At 39.5% G+C, this 20,739-nt stretch overlaps 1 protein-coding gene across 1 annotated transcript in view; it reads left to right on the plus strand.

Annotated features, from left to right (window-relative positions):
• MANBA (mannosidase beta) overlaps positions 1-20,739 on the plus strand; it is a 69,729-nt gene that overhangs the window by 37,027 nt on the left and 11,963 nt on the right. Inside the window, exons 8-12 of the mRNA XM_089526054.1 lie at positions 2,281-2,432; positions 6,364-6,481; positions 12,125-12,211; positions 17,239-17,406; positions 19,086-19,304. Coding sequence (XP_089382180.1) covers positions 2,281-2,432; positions 6,364-6,481; positions 12,125-12,211; positions 17,239-17,406; positions 19,086-19,304 — 744 coding nt within the window. The remainder of the gene's footprint in view (positions 1-2,280; positions 2,433-6,363; positions 6,482-12,124; positions 12,212-17,238; positions 17,407-19,085; positions 19,305-20,739) is intronic.

Raw genomic sequence — 20,739 nt, forward strand, 5'->3', positions numbered from 1 at the left:
TCACTTTTCAGCCCACCTCTGCCAGTTTGGACTGTATGTCTGACTATTTAGATTGTTTTCTTACAGTTTGTTTCCATGGCGGGTGAAGAAACACTTTGAAAGGGTGTGTCTTAGTAAGCTGGTCAATGTTGCCCTTTTAGTTCTATTTGTGTTTGTACCTTGGCTCTAAATAATTTTGCATGCTTTATAGCAGTAGCAATAACACTTACATTTTTATACCGCTTTATAATGCTGAACACACTCTAAGTGGTTTACAATGTGTTAGCTAAGTGCCTCCAACAAGCTGGGTACTCATTTTACCGATCCATGAAAGAATGGAAGGCTGAGGTAACCTGGAGCCCTGCAGAATCAAACTCACATTTTGGCTGCAGTACCGACATGCTTTCACAAACATCAGTGTAGAAGGACTTGAAGATCAGGCTATGCTGGTGTATTTCCTTATCACACTACATTATTATTATTATTATTACTATTATTACTATTTCTTACTTGCCTCTCCCCATGGATTGAGGTAGGGAAGAACAACAATTAACACACACACCACATTTGTTAAAATACATTAATTTATTTATTGCATTTCATTTTAATGCCACTTTTCATTTTTATACCAAAAAGGGACCCAAGGCGGCATACAAGATAATCAATTAAAGTACATGCCAATTTAAAAGAACATACATACAATTTAAAAGGACAAGATATGCACATATTTAAATCACAGCACTATATTCCACTTTAACTAATATGTCAGCATCCTATGAAATTCTGAGCTTTGTAGTTTAGTGATGTCCAAGAATTTTCTGGCTGGGGGTTCTATATACGCTCGCTAAATGCAAACCCAGGACTCCATAGGATGTTGCCATGGCAGTTAAAGTGGAATATATTGCTATAGCAGTGTAATGTAATAATGTTCTTAGTACTAACTCACATGGACTGGGTCCTGGTTTTTAGCACCCCAGAAAAAGTTTCAGAGAAACTGGAGCTAGGTCAGAGGTGAGCAAATTGTGGCCTTTCAAATATTGTTTGACTAACAGCTAACATAGCCAATAGTGAAGGTTGATGGGAATCATAGTTTGCCAGATCTGGAGAGCGTCCTATTACCCATTCTTTCTCTAGGAAAAACTGGAATATCTTGGGGGTTTTTTTCTGGTTTTTTCCCCTCGTGTTTTGCTATGGTTGATAGGACCTGCTCATCGTGGAGTGCTTTAATTTTACAGTTCTAGTTTAATAAATCTTTTCCCATTATTTTAAAGTGTCTTTGGCTTTTTTAAATTATTGTCCTTGCAGGGAACATAACATCCTTCTGCAACATGGCTTTCCTGTATGGGTTGGACTACAGTTCCTTTAATCCTACCCAGTATGTCCAGTGGCAATACTAATTAGATATGATGGGGCTGTAGTCCAACAGATCTAGAGGGAATTAGGTTGTAGAAGGCTGTAATACAAGTTCCCACATTTACAGAAAAAACATCTTATTAGGGTGTTTGAGTGTCTCCTTTTTTAGAATTTCCAAAGAAAGTGATTCCACGCTCTTTCTTGGCAGCTTGTTTTTATAGCTGAGCTTCACAGCTGTTTCTCTCTCTTTTGGTCTTTAATTCTCATAAAAGGAGGACATTAGTAAAAACACTCACTGCCCAATACACTTTAAAAAACCTGGCCTTGGATTGCTGTATTTATTTGTAAATGTAGTTTAAGTACAATCAGCATTATGTCCAGGCGTTTCGTTAAATTTTTCTTTGGGTAATCACAAGCAGGCTGTGTTTACAGCACTAGCACATGTTGTCTGTTGGAGATGTATGCATATGGCATAAGGGCACTAGAATCTTCCAGCCATTTAAAGTTTTAAACTACTCCAAATGATATTAATTGAATCCTTATTCCACATTGACTTCAACAAATCTTGCAACGGGAGTGCGTCTAAACTGTAGAAATAATGCAGTTTAATGCCATGTTAAGGGCTGTACTTCTGTCCTTTGGAATCCTGGGATTTGTAGTTTCATAAGGTCTTTAGCCCTCTCTGCCAAACTGTTCTGGTGTCTCAAAAAACTACAAATCCCAGGATTCCATCAAATGGGAGCGATGACAGTTAAAATGGTGTCAAACTGCAGTATTTCTATGGTGTTCATGTACCCTAGGATTTGTTATCCTGAAGATAATGGGGGATGAAAAGAAGGAACCAAGCAAGAGATTTTGGCTTTCCTAGTTGTTCCTGAAATTATAGTTTATTTTCTTTTGTTATTTTGCAACTGGCTGTAAACCTGTATATATGTTAATTTTCTTCAGGTTTATTTTCGAACAGTAGAACTGGCAGAGGAACCCATTCCTGGGTCACCTGGTTTAAGTTTTTATTTCAGAATCAATGGAATTCCAGTTTTTCTGAAGGGGTCCAACTGGATTCCAGCAGATTCCTTTCAAGACAGAGTGACGGCTGGCATGTGAGTTGAATAGTTTTTAACTATTCCATGTGGATGCACAAATTTTGCCTTTTCCCACTGATCCTGAGCAGAAGTTAGCAGATTCAGATTCATCCATGTGAGCACAGTTCTTTTGTAGAACTGTACCTCTTGAGAGTTTATATGGAGGCTGCTTCTGTGAAAGAGCCCATGTCCATGAAGGATTCCTGCTTAGCTATCTGCCTCACATCCAGCTTTCTTCAGGTAGAGTTTTGGTATACTGTATATACTCATGTATATGCCTAGAAATTTTAGTAAAAAAATTGACCCCAAAACCCAAGTCAACTTATCCATGGGTCAATGTAAGTACTGTAGTTTAACTCTTATTTAAAAAGGAACCCTGCTGTGGTGAAAAGCAAGAGCATAATCTGTCCTGGACACATTGACCCCCTTCTATTCTCTCATCCATCCAGCCTTTAGGATGAGCACAAACAGTTGTGCCTGCTGGAATTTTATATGTTGTTTGGCATTGTTGTCCTTGTTTCATCCTTTAGATCCTTTGTCACATACCCCTAAGTTTTACCTTCGACTTATCCACGGGTCATAGCAAAATTAATAATTTTGGCCCCAAAACCTACCCTTGCCTTATACATGAGGTTGACTTATAGTCAAGTGTATATGGTAAGTATACTTTCAAAAGAGTGATTTTCCCCTTCTGCTTTCTGAAATCAGCCAATAAAAGGTCTGTAAATCATTCATTTATTTATTTTACTTTGTTTATATACCGCCTTTCCCCCAGGACAGGACCCAAAGTGGCTTCCAGAACAACAATTAAAAAGGTTTACAAAAACGTTTTAAAACCAATTTAAAATTAAAATACAATAAAACCTAAAATCATAACCTCCCCCCAAAATCATAGAAAAGCTAAAAAGAGATGAAACAGACCCTGCTTAACCATTAGAAGCTTGCTTAAATAAAAATATATTTGTTTGCCAGCAAAAGGAAACCAGGGAGGGGGCCAGCCTAGTCTCCCATGGAAGGGTGTTTCAGAGGGTGGGAGCAACCACCAAGAAGACTTTCTCTCGTGTCCTCACCAAGCGAGCCTGTGATGGTGGAGGGACCAAGAGAAAGCCTTCCCCTGAAGATCTTAAAGCTCTGGTATGTTCATATGGGAAGATGCAGTCTTTCAAATAGTCTGGACCTAAGCTGTATAGGGCTTTATAGGTCATGCCCAAGTACTTTAAATTGTACCTGGAAGTGAACTGGTAGCCAGTGAAGCTGTTTCAACAGTTATATACCCCCTATAACTGGCCCCAGTCAGCATTCTGGATGTCATGTTTTGAACCCACTGAAGTTTATGAACAGTTCTCAAAGGCAGCCTCATGTAGAGTGCATTACAGTAATCCAAATAGGATGTAATCAAGGCATGTGTCATCATAGCCAGGTCAGATGTCTCAAGGAACAGGTGCAGCTGGCAAACTAGTTTTAGCTGTGCAAATGCAGTTCTGGATCCTGTGAGTTTTGTTCCTATGGCTGTGCCAGATAGCCCATCAGATGAAGTGGTCAAGCTTTTGCTGGATTGCACCATTCAGCCTGCAAATTGCATGATTTGATTTATATCCTGCCTTTCTCCCAGAATGGGCACAAAAACAGCTTGCAGCTGCAGGGACAGTATTTTTGAATAGATGTGCACACACTTAAAAAGCTCCCCTATACAAAGAAAGCCAACAGTGCTAAGCAAGGGGATTCAGCTTACAGTAGCTGTTCAGTATGCATACCTCAGCCTGCAACTAAAAAGTGTGACTGTTGAGCAAAAGATTTAACACTTGGTTCTGTTTTATATATACACTGGCCTCAAAATATATAAAGGCACTTTCTCAGTGTTAACAGGCAACAATAATGGGGTAGGCTCACTAAAATCTCTAGTGCTAGTGTTTTGCTCACAGAACTTAGAAGGCTCTGAGTTAAAATTCGAGATTAAGTCGAATCCAGCAACAGCAACAGAAGTGGCATCTTAACAAGGTTAGGAAATTGAAGGGACTTTCCTACAATGAACAACAAATGTCAGTACTGTGAAGTTGAAGGCTTTCATGGCCGACATCCGGGTTTTTTTTGTGGATTTTTTGGGCCATGTGGCCATGTTCTAGAAGAGTTTGTTTCTGATGTTTCACCAACATCTGTGGCTGGCATCTTCAGAGAATCATCAAGAAAATCAGAGAAAATGTCACTACTTCACAGAAGGAGGTGAAGGGTTTTGATGTGTACAAAATGAATGGCTTTTGAACAGCTATGGAGAAGTGCTACTCTGTTCTGTGAAACAAAATGTTCTCACTTTCTGATAATTCCTACACATGATAACATCTGATATTACTTTAGTATTTAATTTCCATCTGCAACAGGAGTCATGCAGCCCTCAAGATTTTGTTTCACTGTAGGTCCCAGCATTCCTCATAATGAGCTATGCCGATGTGACCTCCTGGAAATTGTAGTCCAGTAGCATTTGCAAGGCCTAATAGTTGCCACTCCTGCTCTTATACAGTCCCAGCACCTTAACATGTTACTGTTCAAGTTGAGTCTCCCTTATCTGGAATTCCAAAATCTGAAATACTCCAAAACCACATTTTTTTTCATGGGTGGCTATGATAGTGACACTTTTGTTTTATGATGGTTCAGTGTACACAAATGTTGTTTCATGCAAATAATTATGAAAAATATTCTATAAAATTATATTCAGGCTGTGTGTCTAAAGTGTATACGAATCATAAATGAATGTTGTGTTTAGACTTGGATTGCATCTCCAAGATATCGCATTATGTATGCATATGCAAATACAGGTATTCCAAAATAAAATAAAAAAATCCAAAATATTTCTGACCCCAAGCATTTTGAATTAGGGAGACTCAGCTTGTTTCATGTCATGGAATATCCTCCTCTCACAGCCCCAGTTATGTAATATCTTCTCCCTAGAGGTCTGATTGGTGCCAACACTGATGTCATTCTGGCACAAAGTCAAAACATAGCTTTATATTAACGCCTTTGGAGCCTAATTCATTTTATCTGTAGTTTGTACATGTTCTATGGTCAGTAGAATTTTAAATTGTTTCAACTGATTTTAAATTGTCTGATTTTAATAAATCTTTAGTCTTTTAAAATTATTTATTGTGTTATTTAATGTCTTAAATTTATTTTGTTGTACATCACTCTGAGCTTCTGAGATACATTACAGGATATAAATGTTTTAATAAATAAATAAAATAAAAGTAAATACATGCATCCGATAAACTGCTGTGCTGCAATCCACACAAGCTCATGCTATAATTTGTTTGTTTTTAAGATGCCACAGAATATCTTTGTTCGGAAATGATAGAATAGCCCCCAGCAAAGTCTCCCAACCAAGGTTCCTTGGAATCCTGGGGTTCCATGAGAGGCTACTATGTGGTTTAGCAAGAGATCATGATTTAAAAATAATAAAAGAAAAGAAAAGAAATCTGAAAAAGTGTGAATGTTTTATTAGCTCCAAATATAATGTTTTTTTCATTATTCCCTGAGACTTGAAAACTATTTCAAGAATCCCTTCAGGGTAAAAAGTTTGAGAAACACTTGCTTATGATGTCCAGAAAAGGTGGGGAATCTGGTGGCTAAGTAGAAGTAATGGTATCTTAAACAATGCAAGAAAAGGCTAGCTTAACCAACTGTGAGCCCTGGGTCTTCCTTTCTCTCTGAATGATATTTGTTGCTGATTCTCACTTGGATCTGGATGGAAAAAGCAGTTGAGCTTCTCATTATTTCAACATGCCTACATTCACAAAATATTGCCTTAATTAAATATTACACTATTACCCTGTGTGAGTCCTGCTGAAACGGAGGAAGGCTAGGCATGTATTGCACTTAATTGTGTTCATGTGAAGTCCCTGTAGGTTTCTAACAAGTAATGCCATTTCACTCACCTTGAATTCCACTTGTATTTTGACAGGTTAAGGCTCCTCTTACAATCCACAGTTGACGCCAACATGAATACACTTCGTGTTTGGGGAGGAGGTATATACGAGCAAGACAAGTTCTATGATATCTGCGATGAACTAGGAATCATGGTAAAAAGACAACACAGATTTAAAACAATTTATAAAATAGAATAATAATGTTTTTAAATGTTTCAGTTTTCTCATTAGTGCTATTCAGGTAGACATGAAAGACAGCATTTTTAAAAGTCAGTGCAATAAACCTGGATGAACCAGTGACCAATCTGGCTGCCACATTTTGAACCAATTGAAGCTTCCGAACTTGGTACAAGGGTAGCCCCATGTAGAGCGCGTTACAGAAATCAAGACAAGAGATTACCAATGCATGTATCACTGCTTCAAAGTCCTTTTGGTCCAGGTAGGGACACAGTTGGCGTATCAACCAAAGTTGGCCGTCACTTCCACTTGACATGATAATTGTAGAGACGAATCCAGGAGCACTCCCAAACTGCGAACTTCATCCTTTAGGGGAAGCGTGACCCCATGCAGGACTTGTAGACAAATCTCCTTCCCCGGACTTGGGGTACCTATCGCAAGTACCTCTGTTTTCTCTGGATCCAGCTTGAGTTTGTTTTCCCTCATCCAGTCCATTACTGACCCAAGAAGGCAACCAGAGGAGAGATGCCATTCTTAGTCACTGCTGCAGTCGGGGACATAGAGAAGTAGATTTGAGTGTCATCAGCATACTGATAACACTGCGCCCCATGTTTCTGGATGATCTCGCCCAGCGGCTTCATGTAAATGTTAAACAGCATGGGGGACAGGATGGTGCCCTGGGGGATGCCAGATGTCAGCTCTCTTTTTGAAGAGCAGCTGTCCTCCAGCATCACCATCTAGAATCTGTCCAAGAGGTGACAATGGAGCCATTGGAGGGCAGTGCCTCCAGTTCCTAACTCCCTCAGGCGTTTCAGAAGGATACCATGGTTGATGGTATCAAAGGCTGCTGAGATGTCCAAGAGCACCAAGAGGGTCACACTTCCCCTGTCGATGCCCAGACAGAGATCATTGACTAAGGCGACCATGGCAGTCTCAACTCCGCATCCTGCCCTGAAGCCAGCTTGAAAATGGGTCTAGATAATCGGCTTCCTCCAAGACAGCTTGGAGTTGGAAGGCAACTGCCCTCTCGATCACCTTGCCCAAGAATGGTAGAAGGGAGACTGGTCTATAGTTATTTCTCACTAGGGGATCCAGGGAGGGTTTTTTCAAGAGGGGTTTAACCAATCCTTGTTTTAGTTGATCTGAAAATTTCCCTTCCCTATAAGATGCATTAATTATAGATCTTAAAGTTTTTACTGCGTCACCTCCTTGGGTGGTCTACCATGACAGGCAGGATCGAGAGGGCACGTTGTCCTCCTTACACTTCAAGAAGCTTGTCCACTTCATTGGTATTTACAAAGACTTGTCTATTCCAACAGGGATTTGATGAGTAATTATATAAGGCCCACCTTAAACAATGTGTTGGCTATTGCCAATTTTAATGCTAGGGTATGTGTGTTTGTGTGTGTGTGTGTTTTAATTATACTTGTTTTGATCTACTGGTAGTTTAATTTTGTTTTAACTTTGTACCTTGTGGTTTTTAAACATTTTTTAAATTGTGAACCTCTTCGAATCCCAATCTAGGAAAAAGGAATAATAATAATAATAATAATAATAATAATAATAATACAGTGGGGATCTGTTCTGGACCCTGCCACAGATACCAAAAAATGTAGGACCTCAAGTCTTATTGTCCCTAATGGCAACACAATAAGCACACGTCCCCTAACACAGCTGCATGCATGCATCACCGTTGAGGACGATGGCGCTTGACATCTGTGGATGCTTAAATCCATGGTTGGTAAGCCCGGGGATAATGAGGCCCAATAATAATAATAATAATAATAATAATAATAATAATAATAATAATATCTGTTCAGTTATGGAACTCCACTGGGTGACATTGAGCAAGCCATACTCTCTCAGCCTCAGAGGAAGGCAATGCCAAATCTACCTTGAAGAAATCTTGCCAAGAAAACCCTGTGCTGGGTTTGCTGTAGGGCTGCCATAAATCAGAAATGTCTTGAAGGCACACACCAACAGCAAATTGTTTTAAATCTTTCTGATTTTGGAAGGCAAATACCTTAAAAAATGACAGTTTTGGCTTGAGACCAAGCACAGGAAGCTTCAAGCTAGAGGAATGTTTTTAAAGAGAGTTGTATACAAGCATACGTATGGCCAGAAGGGTGACACCTGCTTTGAACTGATCAGAAGTAATGCCTACATAACCTTTAGTTTATTAAGCACACATTCCAGAGTTCTGATCAAACATGTCACTTGACAAAGCTTAAGTTTTTGTCTCCCTTTTGATTATTGCTCAAATGCAACATTTCTCTTTGTTTCTATCACCGCCATAGCCCACACCTCCAGGCAGCAAAGCTTTTCTGAAAACAGAAAGCAATTAGAAGAGCCAGGAAATGACCCCTATATCATTTGGAAGAGCGGGAGGACCCCTTTAGCTATGGCAAGACACGGGCTTCATTAGGGAGATGTGGGAGGTGCAGATCATGCCCGGTGAAACTCTAAAGGAAGATGACACCACTCCCCAGACAGACACCACTTCTCTCCTTTTGGCAGAAATGGGGTGTGGCGTTCGCCTTTGTCCCTTTAAAATGTTGAAGAGATAGTGTGAGTAGAGTGAGGCTCAGTAAGAAGAGAAAGGAGAGGCCCCAGGTTTTTTTTAATTAATTAAAATTTTAAAATGTTATTCTTTTAATTTTTTTTAAAAAAACATCACATCTTACCAAAATGTCACTTCAGCCACATGAAATAATGTGTGTGTACACTCATTCCTCCATATTTGCGGCTTTGATATTTGCGGCTTTGATTATTCATGGATTTTATTAATATGTTCTCTCTAGGAATATCTAGGTCCTTCAGTGCAACTCTAAAGTTGCACTGAAAGACCTAAAAATGCCTAGAGGGTACATTCCCCAAGGCATTTGTAGCTCCTCCAGTGCAGTTCTATGGTCAGTGTCTGTTCGACATTGAGCACAGAGTTGCACTGGAGGACCTAGAGATTCCTAGGCAGGTGTCCTCTCAGGTAAAAATATGGTGTTTTTGTTATTTGTAGTTTTCCCATATTCACGGGGGTCTTGTGCCCCTAACCCTAGTGACTATGGAGGAACAAGTGTAAATACATTTAGGTTGTGTATATGATATTGTAATTTAAGGGCATAATATTAATGTTGCTAGTTGTTTATGTCACAACTGTTGCCATTACATTCAATGATATATGTGAATTACAATTTACGAGTAATAATAATACTAAAATATAAGGATTCTGTATGGTGTGGTATGGGAGGAGGACAGTGGAGGCATGACACCATGAGTTACCACACCATGTGATGCCAACACTAGTGATGGCACTGGCAAGACATATGGAGATTCTTCAGCATTTTAAAACTAAACATTAAAGTAGCTGTCCCAGGTGCTTAACTTGTTTTGGGAACAGGTTCAAACTAAACCTTGGAGCAGATTTCCAGCACCTCACAGAAGGAAGCCATCAGGTGCTTCTGAGAAGAGGAAGACTAAGTTGGTGATCCTAATAAAAATAGACCATTTTGCCATCCCGTGCACCAGATTTTGGGCACCTCTTTGGTGCCTCAAGCTGAGAACCCTCACGCAGATCAGCTTGCCTAGAACATACGTGCAGTCTGCACCCTTTCAATACCCTTGTGTATTTTGAAAGAGAGCATTATCTGGTTTTCTGTAGAAGTCTGTAGCCATAGGGGAGTAATAATGGAATTGCCTCTCTTTTGGATATTGCAGGCTCATTACATGGATTTTCCACTTCTCTTGGAGGAAAACCTCTAATCATACCTTATACCTGTTCAGGTATCAGAAAAGTATGGTGATAGTTTTCCTACCCAACTGCATGTTGAGAATGAAAACTGCTTATACCTTCCAGAAATTTAGCTAGTGATTGCAAGTGCACTGTGATGACTGACAAGTTCTAGGCATTGTCTTTTAAAATGTAATAAAACACATTGATCTAGGCTACCTGTTTAGGGTTCTGGTTGTCTGGCATTTCATTCTCATTCTTTCAACCCCATATATCTCTAAGGAACCATATTTCTGGCTCCTACTGCATCTCATTGCTAGAATTATGGAAGGAAAGATTAAACCTACAAGCTTCACTAACTCCCCTGTCATTTTTGTTTAAACTGTCACCCATCATTTGCTGTAACCTTCTATGTATGGGCCAGTCCTACTGTTAACTAAATGAAGTAGCTACTTCAGACAGCCAATTTGGACTGCTCTGAAAGAGTGAACAAATAGCTAGTTATTTGCTTGTTTTTATGGTACAGTCAGCCATTCGTATCCACAGATTTTGCATCCATGGATACAACCACCCATGGTTTGAAAATATTTTAAAAAATAATTCAAAATGCAAACTTTGATTTTGCCATTTTATTCAAGAGATACCATTTTACTACTCCGTTGTATATAATGGGACTTGAGAATCTATGGATTTTGCTATCTGTATGAGGTCCTGGAACCAAATCCCAAGGGCCCACTGTATTATTAATGCCATGGATAGGGTAAAGTGGTTGTGTGAATGTCTGAATCATGGGCCAAAATAACTTGGATACTGTTATATCTTGGTTTGAGTGAGTTGGTAAGTACCATTTGCCACTTTGCCTCAAGCAGCAATAATGTCTTGGGCCAATCTTGTTCAATCTCTGTTCACTGGGCCAAAGAAAACTGAGTGGGGACATAATAAATATCTTTAAATATTTGAAGGGATGTCATGTAGAAGTTGGAGCAAGCTTGTTTTCTGCTACTCCAGAGACCAGAACACAAACCAACAAATTCAAACTAAAAGAAAATAGATTCCACCTAAACATTAGGAAGAATTCTTTTTACTATAGGAGCTGTTTAAAAGTAGAATAGGTTGTTTCGGCGAGTGATGATCTCGCTTAACTTTGGAGGGCTTTAATCACAGCTTGACTGGGCATCTTTCAGGAGTGAATGAACTGTATATTTCTTCATGGCAGTGGACTGGACTAGGTGAGCCCTTTGGTTCTTTTCAACTTTAAGATTATATGTTTTAATAATTCTTCTGACCCAGGCACCTTTTCTCTCACTTCTGAAATACTCAGGGTTGGTTAATTTGTGTGTGTGTGTGTTTAAAATAACTGGGTTGAGAATGTTTTTCCCCCTAACCCCAGGTTAACAATGTATTAGAATGTCATTGCTTGTATAAATAAATGCCTCATTTCTATGAATTATGGGTTTTGGGGCGTGCTTTAACATCTGGTTATGTGTAACACATTCTTCCACATATGTATTCAAATTTAAATCCTTTTAAGCTTAGTAGAGTTTACACCAAGTCAAGAGTGGATAAAAGTGTAACCTTAATGGATGTAGGGTGTTGTGGGGGACACACACTCTCTCTCTCTCTCTGTGCGTGTGTGTGTGTGTGTGTGTGTTGAAATAAATCCTGTACATCAGTTGTCCCTAATTTTGTGGCTTAGTATGTTGGACTACAAGGCTGTCATCTGAAAACTGCTTGACTGTCATGGTTGGGGTGATGGGAATTCTAGTAGAACATGTCTGGAGAATGTCAGGCCGGGGAAGGCTGTCTTGAGTGATATAATCTGAAGAATGTGGAAACTATTTACATAGAAGAAGTGGCTATTTGTTGACTTCTTTCATTTTGTCTTCATTCTGTAGATTTGGCAGGACTTCATGTTTGCCTGTGCCCTTTACCCAACTGATCAAAGCTACATAGATTCAGTAAAAGCTGAAATTACTCACCAGGTATAGTATTCATTGTAGTAGGACCAAGGTCTTAAATGTATGTACATATTATTTTTTTACTAACATCTCACAATGTTTCCTCTCTTTCTGTTAGTCAAACTTGCATGAACAATGTCACATTTTGGTAAGCATTCCTGATTAAACATGAAAAAGAAGGTGAATGAAGCTCAGATTGCCCATGATACTTATTTGGGGCTGGTCTTCCTATTCTCTTTGTTCCCTCAGATAAGCTGCTTCTATGTGAGAGCCAGCATGACATACTGGTTTGAGTGTTGGGCTATGACTCTGGAGATTTGATTTGAACAGGGTTTGATTCCCAGTTTGACCATGAAACCCACTGGGTGAGCTTGGGCAAGTCACATGCTCTCAGTCTCAGGGGAGGGTAATGGCAAGCTTCCTCTGAACAAATCTTGCCAAGAAAACCCTATGATAGGGCCTTCTTAGAGTCATAAGAAGTTGGAAATGCTCGAAGGCATACAACATAAATGATTATTTCCTCTGACCACATTGATTTTGTTCATGCCCCATGGATTTGGTTGCCTGAAACTTGTTGTTAAAGAAACTTTCCTTTTTAAAAATTGAACATTTGTTTCTTAATATATAGTAATAATGTACATTTATTTATGTTTTTATTTTTTTACTTCTTCCCACTCCCATGAAGTGCTAACGAGATTATCACCTCATTTAGTTCCCAAATAAGCAGTCATTTTCAGGGATATGGAGTACATCATTCATCACATTTTTCACAACTTGAAACCCCATTTTTCCATTTCTGTTCTCAGTCACAATTCTCCGTTTATCTCTCCATGATTCTTTATTACTTTGTCCACTATACTTTAACTGTCAAATATATATTCTTTTATTTATCTTAAATATATTTTGATCTAGTTTGATTTCTTTTCTTCACCCTAGATCAATAACTGGGCTTTATTGATAAATGTGAAGAAAAGGCTAATTCCATTGCTGGAATAGCCTGGGGGTGGGACTGGAGGTTGAAACTGGGGAGAAAACCTAGGCTGCATCCACACTTCAGAAATAATCCAGGTTGGCACTACTTTCACTGTCATGGCTTAGTGCTGTGGAATTCTGGGAACTATAGTTTTGTGTGATATTTTGACTTCTCTGTTGGAGATCTCTGATGCACAACAAACTACAATTCTCAGGATTCCATAGCACTGAGCCATGGTAGTTAAAGTGGTGTCAGGCTGGTTTATTTGTCCAGTGTGGATGCAGCCTTAGATTCCCTCTGTATGCTGTGACTCTGAAGTTCTTTTTTTTTTTTTTTAATTCCCACTAGTATGCAATAAAATAATCTTTTAAAGTGTAATTGGTGGTTTGGACAGGGGTCTGAGGAATGGATCAGGAAGAGGAAAGGAAACTGGGAATAAAGAGAGAACGGACAGGGATGGGGAAGGAGATCGGGTTTAAGGGATGGGAAAGTCAGAGAGATGGAGAGTTTCCCTCCTAGGTGTGATCCAAACTTTACTGCTAGCACATTTCTCCAGAGGGAACAAATCTGCAGGAGATAGGGTGGGAGAGAGTTTCCCCACCTCTGCCAGTTGCAGTGTCTTCTCTTACCTTTCAAGTCCCGTCTTCAGTCTGACTCTTTGGTTTTCACTAGCAGTTGACACATCTGCATGTATTTGGCATAATGTTCCTGTTTTGTTCTTGATTCTGCCTTTCTTTTTCAGCCTGTTTTCTTCTATAGAATTTTTATTGTATTATATTTATTTATTTTCTTTGTTTTTATTTCCCTCCCTCCTTTTTGTTCTTACATGATTTTATGAAGTTCTTTGTACTTGTATAGCACTTCATACAATACCTACACCTAATAAATATAACATGAAAATATTAAATATAACAGAAAAACATAGGATAATTAATTTGTTTGATTTAATGCTTAATAATTTTCATCACAGTTTTCAAAAGTATGCCTATAGAAATGTTGAGCTGGCAGTCTTGGCTCTTCCCTTTTTATTTCTGGGACATGGCCAATTCCATTGCTACTTTTCCCTTCCCCTTTCATTTCTCTCTATCTTTCCTTCCAACTTGAAGAACCTGTCAAGCAATGACTTTGCAACCCAATGGAACTCTCTGTACTACAGAACAATTCCAAGGGTGTTCACAGCTCTTGTAGTAGTGCTGGAATTTCTAGACCTGATTCGGTAAGCTTTTTTCTTCAACATGGCACCTCACAGAATCAGGCCATAAGATTTACTCATGCTTGAGTTTCATCCTTTGAAGCTGTTCCTTCAGAACAGGTTGGCATGGGCAGGCAGGGAAGGTAGGAATTCATACTTGTGACAGATAAGTCTCACTAGAAATTTGTTAAGGACTTTCAATTTAGCTTTACCAGAAGCAAGTCTGAACTCTTTTGACCCCTGCCTTTGCCTTTTTGCCTTGAGTAAATAGTGTCTTTTATAAGCCAGTGCAGGAAGAACTCCTTTTGTTTTCTCTTTCAAGTACAGATTTGGGAAATGCAGCTCTTACCAGTTGGAAGGCCACTTCTATGTTTTTAGATGGAAACTTTTGATGTTTCCAGCAGACACCTAAAAATGTAAAATTTACCAATCATATTTGAAAAGATCCATCATGGAAGTATATTTGTTAGAAATGGTTCCTATACAATAAGGATCTTGTCACCAAAGTTTTGTAGCAGGTTCTTTTAAAAAAGTAAATTAATCTTTTCAAGTAAGTCAACAATTGCTAAACAATACAAACAAAAGCCTTTCTCTAGATATAGTGAAATACATTCCCTCCACCTCAACTCTTTAACACAACAACCCAACACATTTAATTTAACAGTGACTTCCCATTTACTATTCTTTGATCTATGTTTATTAAATAGATACAATTCCACTTATCTGTAGCTGTTTGTTGTTGTTGTCTGCCTTCATGTCATCTCCAACATATGGCAGGACTAAGAATCTATCATGGGATTTTCTTTGCAAGATTTATTCAGAGGACGTTTGCCATTGTCTTCCCCTGCAGTGATTTGAATCCTGCTCTCCAGAGTTGTAGTGCAATGTTCAAACCAATATACCACATTGGGGGCCCATTCCCACTGAAGGAATAACCCACATGCTGACTTGGGTCTGCCCTGCTATTTTAATCAATTCCAAAAGGCCCCACGTTCCCACTATGAAAATGGGGCCTCTTTGGAATCGATTCTTTGGGAGGGCACACTTGTTGTTCCCATTAGAGCTGGGGAAGACAAGCGGACCTCCATCGGACCCTTTCTCTCTTCTTCCCCTCCCCTCCCTTCTTTCCTTCCTTCCTTTGTTTCTTTCTTCCTTTCTTCATGGAGCCCTGGTGGCGCAGTGGTTAAATGCCTGTACTGCAGCCATTCACTCAAAACCACAAGGTTGCGAGTTCAAGACCAGCAAAAGGGCCCAAGCTCGACTCAGGCTTGCATCCTTCCGAGGTCGCTAAAATGAGTACCCAGACTGTTGGGGGCAAATTAGCTTACTTGCTAATTAGCTTACTTGCTGTTCACCGCTATGATCTTTGGAATAGCGGTATATAGATAAAACAAATTATTATTAATTATTATTCCTTTGTTTCTTCCCCATTCCTCCCTCCTCCTCCTCCTTCTCCCATCCTACCTTCTTCTTCTTCTTCCTACTTCCCTCCACCAGGCACCCGCCACTTCTCTGGGGCTGGCGAGGCTGCCACTGCTGCTGCACTGCCGCTGCTTGTCCCGTGCTGGCCGGAGTGATAGCAGTGCTGGCGGCCCCGCCAGCCCCGGGGAAGCGACGGGTGCCCGGCAGAGGGAGGAAGTAGGAAAAAGAAGAAGGAAGAGGATGGGAGAAGGAGGAGGAGGGAGGGATGGGGAAGAAATGAAAGAAGGAAGGAAGGGAGAGGAGAGGAGCGGAGCGGAGGGAAAGAAGAGAGAAAGGGACAGAAGCGCCAGCGACAGAAGAAAGGGAGCAGGGAAAAGGAGAAGAATCGATCCCAACCTGACGTTCCCACATGTCGGACACAGGTTGGAATTGATTCTTACCAAAAGGAGTGCAAAGTAACTGCTATCAAAATATCCCGGCCTTTTTGCGTTTAACCCATTTTTTCCCCACTGGAATCAATCAGATGAGGATCTGAATCGATTTTCAGTGGGAACAAGGGTCTTTTTACTTGATTTTGGATTCAAGGCTTTAGGTAGTGGGAATGAGCCCTGGCTCTCTCACCACACTGGCTCTACAATATATGAAAGGTGTAACATTAAAACAGCTGAGGGCCAGTATGGTGTAGTAGTTTGTATGTTGGACTTGGACACTGGGAGACTAGAGTTTGTATCCCACCTCGGCAGTGAAAACCTACTGGGTGACTTTGGGCAAGTCACATTTTCTCAGCTTCAGAGGATAGCAGTGGTAAACTCCCTCTGAATAAACTTGCCAAGAAAACCATATCATAGTTTTGCCTTAGGGTCGCTATAAGTCAGAATTGACTTGAAGGCACACAACATAAAACAACTTTAAGTACATTGGAAAAAATCAAAAAAGAAAAAAAAGCAGTTAGAAAGCAGTATAGCTCCTGAAAGCTCCCAAAAGAATGTTGGAATAAAGTGTCAGCCTACAGATAGTAAGGAGATTATTGCATTGAGTTTAAGGTCTCTTATCCCTGACAGGATACGGGAGCCTTTAATTTTAAAAATGAGTGTTATTGCACTCAGCTGATGCCAGGCAAATGCAACCCGTATACGGCCCAGATGCCTGCCAGGCCTATCCTGTGGCTTTTCAAAAACAGGATTTTCCCATTCTTGCAAAACTACAAAAAAAGCCATGCTGGCATACAGGCTATATACAGGATGCATTTGCCTGGCTGCGGTTGAGTGTGATAACAGCCATTTTTAAAATTAAAGGCGCCTGTATCCCGTCAGGGATAAAGCACCTTAAATTCAATGTGATAATCTCTTAAAATAGTGAAGAGGGGGCAGAAATGTTACCCTTTAACATTTCTGACTGCTCATTTCTTTTCTTTTTTACATGCACACAGCTTTTTTTAAGTGAAAGACTCTCCCTTTTCTTTAGATGAAACGACTAAAATCTCATCCATCTATCATTGTGTGGAGTGGGAACAATGAAAATGAAGCAGCAATTGCAGCCAACTGGTTCTCCATTCCACATATAAAGATGAACATCTATGTCAAAGATTATGTCACACTTTACGTCAAGAATATCCGAGAAATTGTTCATGCTGTAAGTATTGATTTCCCCAAAATGAAGAGGAATCTGAGCTTGTTCGTAGACTTTAAGTTTTGCTGAACTGCTGATTATCCATTCTCATTTGGAAGAGAGTAGATAGTTTGCAAATGGTGCTGGCAAAGCCTGAACATTAAAAATACACTAAGGAAAAATCTGGAAACATCTGTTCTCTTTGAGCATTCACTGACAGGTTCAAATTAGACCTGGCTATAATTTTATCTTCCACTTTCCCTCTATATTTTTTATTCCTTTGCAGCATCTTTGTTCAAATGCTTTCTCTTCTTTGATTGCCTTTTACATGGAATTAAAAAGGTCTTACTTGGGGAAAATGTGGCTGAGGAATTGCCTAGTTATACTGAGTGCTGTCCAGAGAAAATTGCTTATTTTTAAAAGTATTTAAGAAAGGAGAAGAAATGTTTGAAGAAGCTTCATGATTGACCAGGTTGGAAGTGTTATCTTTTTGTATTTTCAGAATTTCCCAACCAGCATGTGAACATGTTGGTGTGACATTCTGAGAGTTGTAATCCACAGAACTAAGATTTCACAGGTCTGGATAGACCTCTGAATGTTTGCTTCCTATCTACTGTGACTCCTTTGGAGAGCATGGCTTTTCCTCACACCACTCAACGGCTTTCCTCAACCTAGTATGCTCCAGATTGTTTGGATTCCAGTTCCCATAATGGACATGCATGGTAGGATTTTTAGTGCAAAACATCTGGAGGGCACCAGGGACAAGGAAGTCTCTGTTCTTGGAGACCATCAGATTGAAAGCTAACTATTACTGATAATTGAGAGTATTAATTATATAGTTGAACATATAGGAAATGAAGTAATTCACTGCAGAGTTAATTCATGATCTGTCTTGGAAAATGTGATGCACTGGTAAAGGTCTCATTTTTATCTGTCTTAGTTCAATATTCCAAATAATGCACTCTTAGGAATCCACCTTTACCTGTTAAATAAACGTAATGGATATGCTGCTAAATGAGGAGAAGGCACCTGCCTGATAATCTTGTCAAATGCTTTTGTGAGTCCGCTGTTTGTGAATATACATTGGATATTTTCATTCTAAAATCAGATTTGTATAAATAATGACCCAACGAGAAGAACACAATCCTGCTGCCACATCTGTCTGTGTCTTGCCTATTCTCTGTCTTTGTCCTTCTCTCCTTTTTTCCCCCTAATCTAGGCAGGCAACAAAATCAGGCAGTTTATTGAGCAGAAGGACACCATCTGTGTATTAATTCTTTTGAAAGATCTTGGTAGTTCTCCCCTGAGTCAGTTTTGCTTTCAGAGAGGCTGACCATGGCTATTCTGGATTTTCCTTATATTAAAACAAATGAGCCATGCCAAATGGCTTAAGAGCAATCCCTTAAACAGTTTCACAATCTGAAGGTAGATTCTTTTTTCTGAAGAAATTGCTTTCTTTTCAGTACTGAGTTGAATGACGTTTTATGCATCTGAACATCTGATTCCAGGAAGCAAATATTTATTTGTGAGTTAACTAAGCAGCAGTGATCTAACATAGGGAGAAAAAGAGGCAGTGACTCATGAGTTCAGGATTTAGCATTTGCATTTACTTTCTAAATTATAGTTTGTTTAGCTAGTTTTTATAGAAACCCTCTGTTATCTCACAGCCTCTCACATCATGCCTTGTGTTTTGTAAATCCTAGGAGGATAAGAGTCGCCCTTTTATTACCTCAAGTCCCACTAATGGTGCAGAGTCAGTTAAGGAAGGCTGGCTGGCCCATAATCCTTATGACACTCATTATGGAGATGTTCATTACTACAATTACAAGAATGACTGCTGGAATTGGACCACATACCCCAGAGCACGATTTGCCTCAGAGTATGGTTTTCAATCTTGGCCTTCCTTCAGCACCCTGGCACAGGTATGTAAAGGCCAACTTTTAGTCCTTGTCCTCTCTTATAAATTGCATGCAGAGCTTGGAAAAGTTCCTGGTTTTGAACTGGCACTCTCAGAATCCACTAGCCAACTTGCTGTGAAACAGTATAGAGTGATCCCTTTAAATGGAAAAAAGAAACCATTGATATGTGGAGCAGGGTGGGGTTATAATGAAGTCCTGCTGTGCAATTTGCATGGGGTGAGTAGGTTCCACTGTTCTTCTATGTTTAATGTGAAGAGTTCAGAAGTAGTAAGGTGGTTAGACTGGATGGAATTGTAGACTGCAGGGGCAAACTTCCTGTGTACTGCAGGGGAATTGGGTGTACACTGAATGAAACTTCAGTACCTCTGTGTGGGTGGACACAGACAGACACAAACATCTATATGTTTGAATATGACTTTTTATTCTGCTTTTCTTCTTCTGAGAAATATGTACACTTCCATCCACCTTCACGTCCAGTTTTATCCTTGTAGCCAAGATACTGTCAGTTCCCAAGTCATCCTGGATGGCTAACAATTTGAGCCCCATTCCCAGTCTGATATTTAAACTATGGTACCAGCTTGGTTAGTTTCTTCTCAAGAAACTGAAAGCAGACTTCTCTGACTTGATACCCTTGAGCCAAGCTTATGATAGGGCTGGCAAGAAGGGATGAAAGTTGTATTATAACATATCCAGAGATTGCCAGGTTGGAGAAGGCTGCCATGAAGTCTGTTTGGAGATTTAAATTTAATAGTATGGGACTTAAAGAAATTTCTTCAACCTCTCACCAATCATCAATCTGTTTGTACTCCAATATTATGATTCTTGGTTTGTCTTTTTTAAAATTTACATTATTTTATTTTATATCTCACTTTTCTCCCAGTCTAGGACTCAAGGCACAAAAGTAAAACAACGTATAGCTTAAAAAACAACAACCAAGTTTGGAAACAAATGAAGTATCCTATTAAAAAGGCACTAACATAAAGCAGTTGAAAAGGGTTTTATGTATGTTAATTGAACATAGAAACGTTAAAAGCAAAATATAATTTGAAAGAAAATAGTCTTCCCAACTTACCAGGAGCAGGTTGTGGTAGCTGGTTGGAATGCAGACAGCAGCATCTTCTTTGCGCAGCCTCCCTTCTTCCCACACACCAGCATGGTTTTCACAGGCTTGTGGAAAGTGTGAGAAGGAACAGAACAAAAAACTGGGAAGCACTTATTCACAGTACAGGAATGAAAGGAAACAAAGTCCCACATGCTGTGTGATGGTCCAATAATGTTTATTTCTTTAAAAAACCAATGTGTTTCGGCCTTATCACCTTTGGCTTTCTTCAGAGGCTATTATAAAATATTTTTATTTATTTATTTTACTTTATTTATATGCCACCTAACACCCAGGCTGGGACCTAAGGGGGCTTCTATAACACATTAAAATGTTTAC

This window comes from Sceloporus occidentalis, unplaced genomic scaffold (assembly GCF_023333645.1).
Source record: "Sceloporus occidentalis isolate IW3139 unplaced genomic scaffold, rSceOcc1.0.p SCAF_5, whole genome shotgun sequence".
NCBI classification, from domain to species: Eukaryota; Metazoa; Chordata; class Lepidosauria; order Squamata; family Phrynosomatidae; genus Sceloporus; species Sceloporus occidentalis.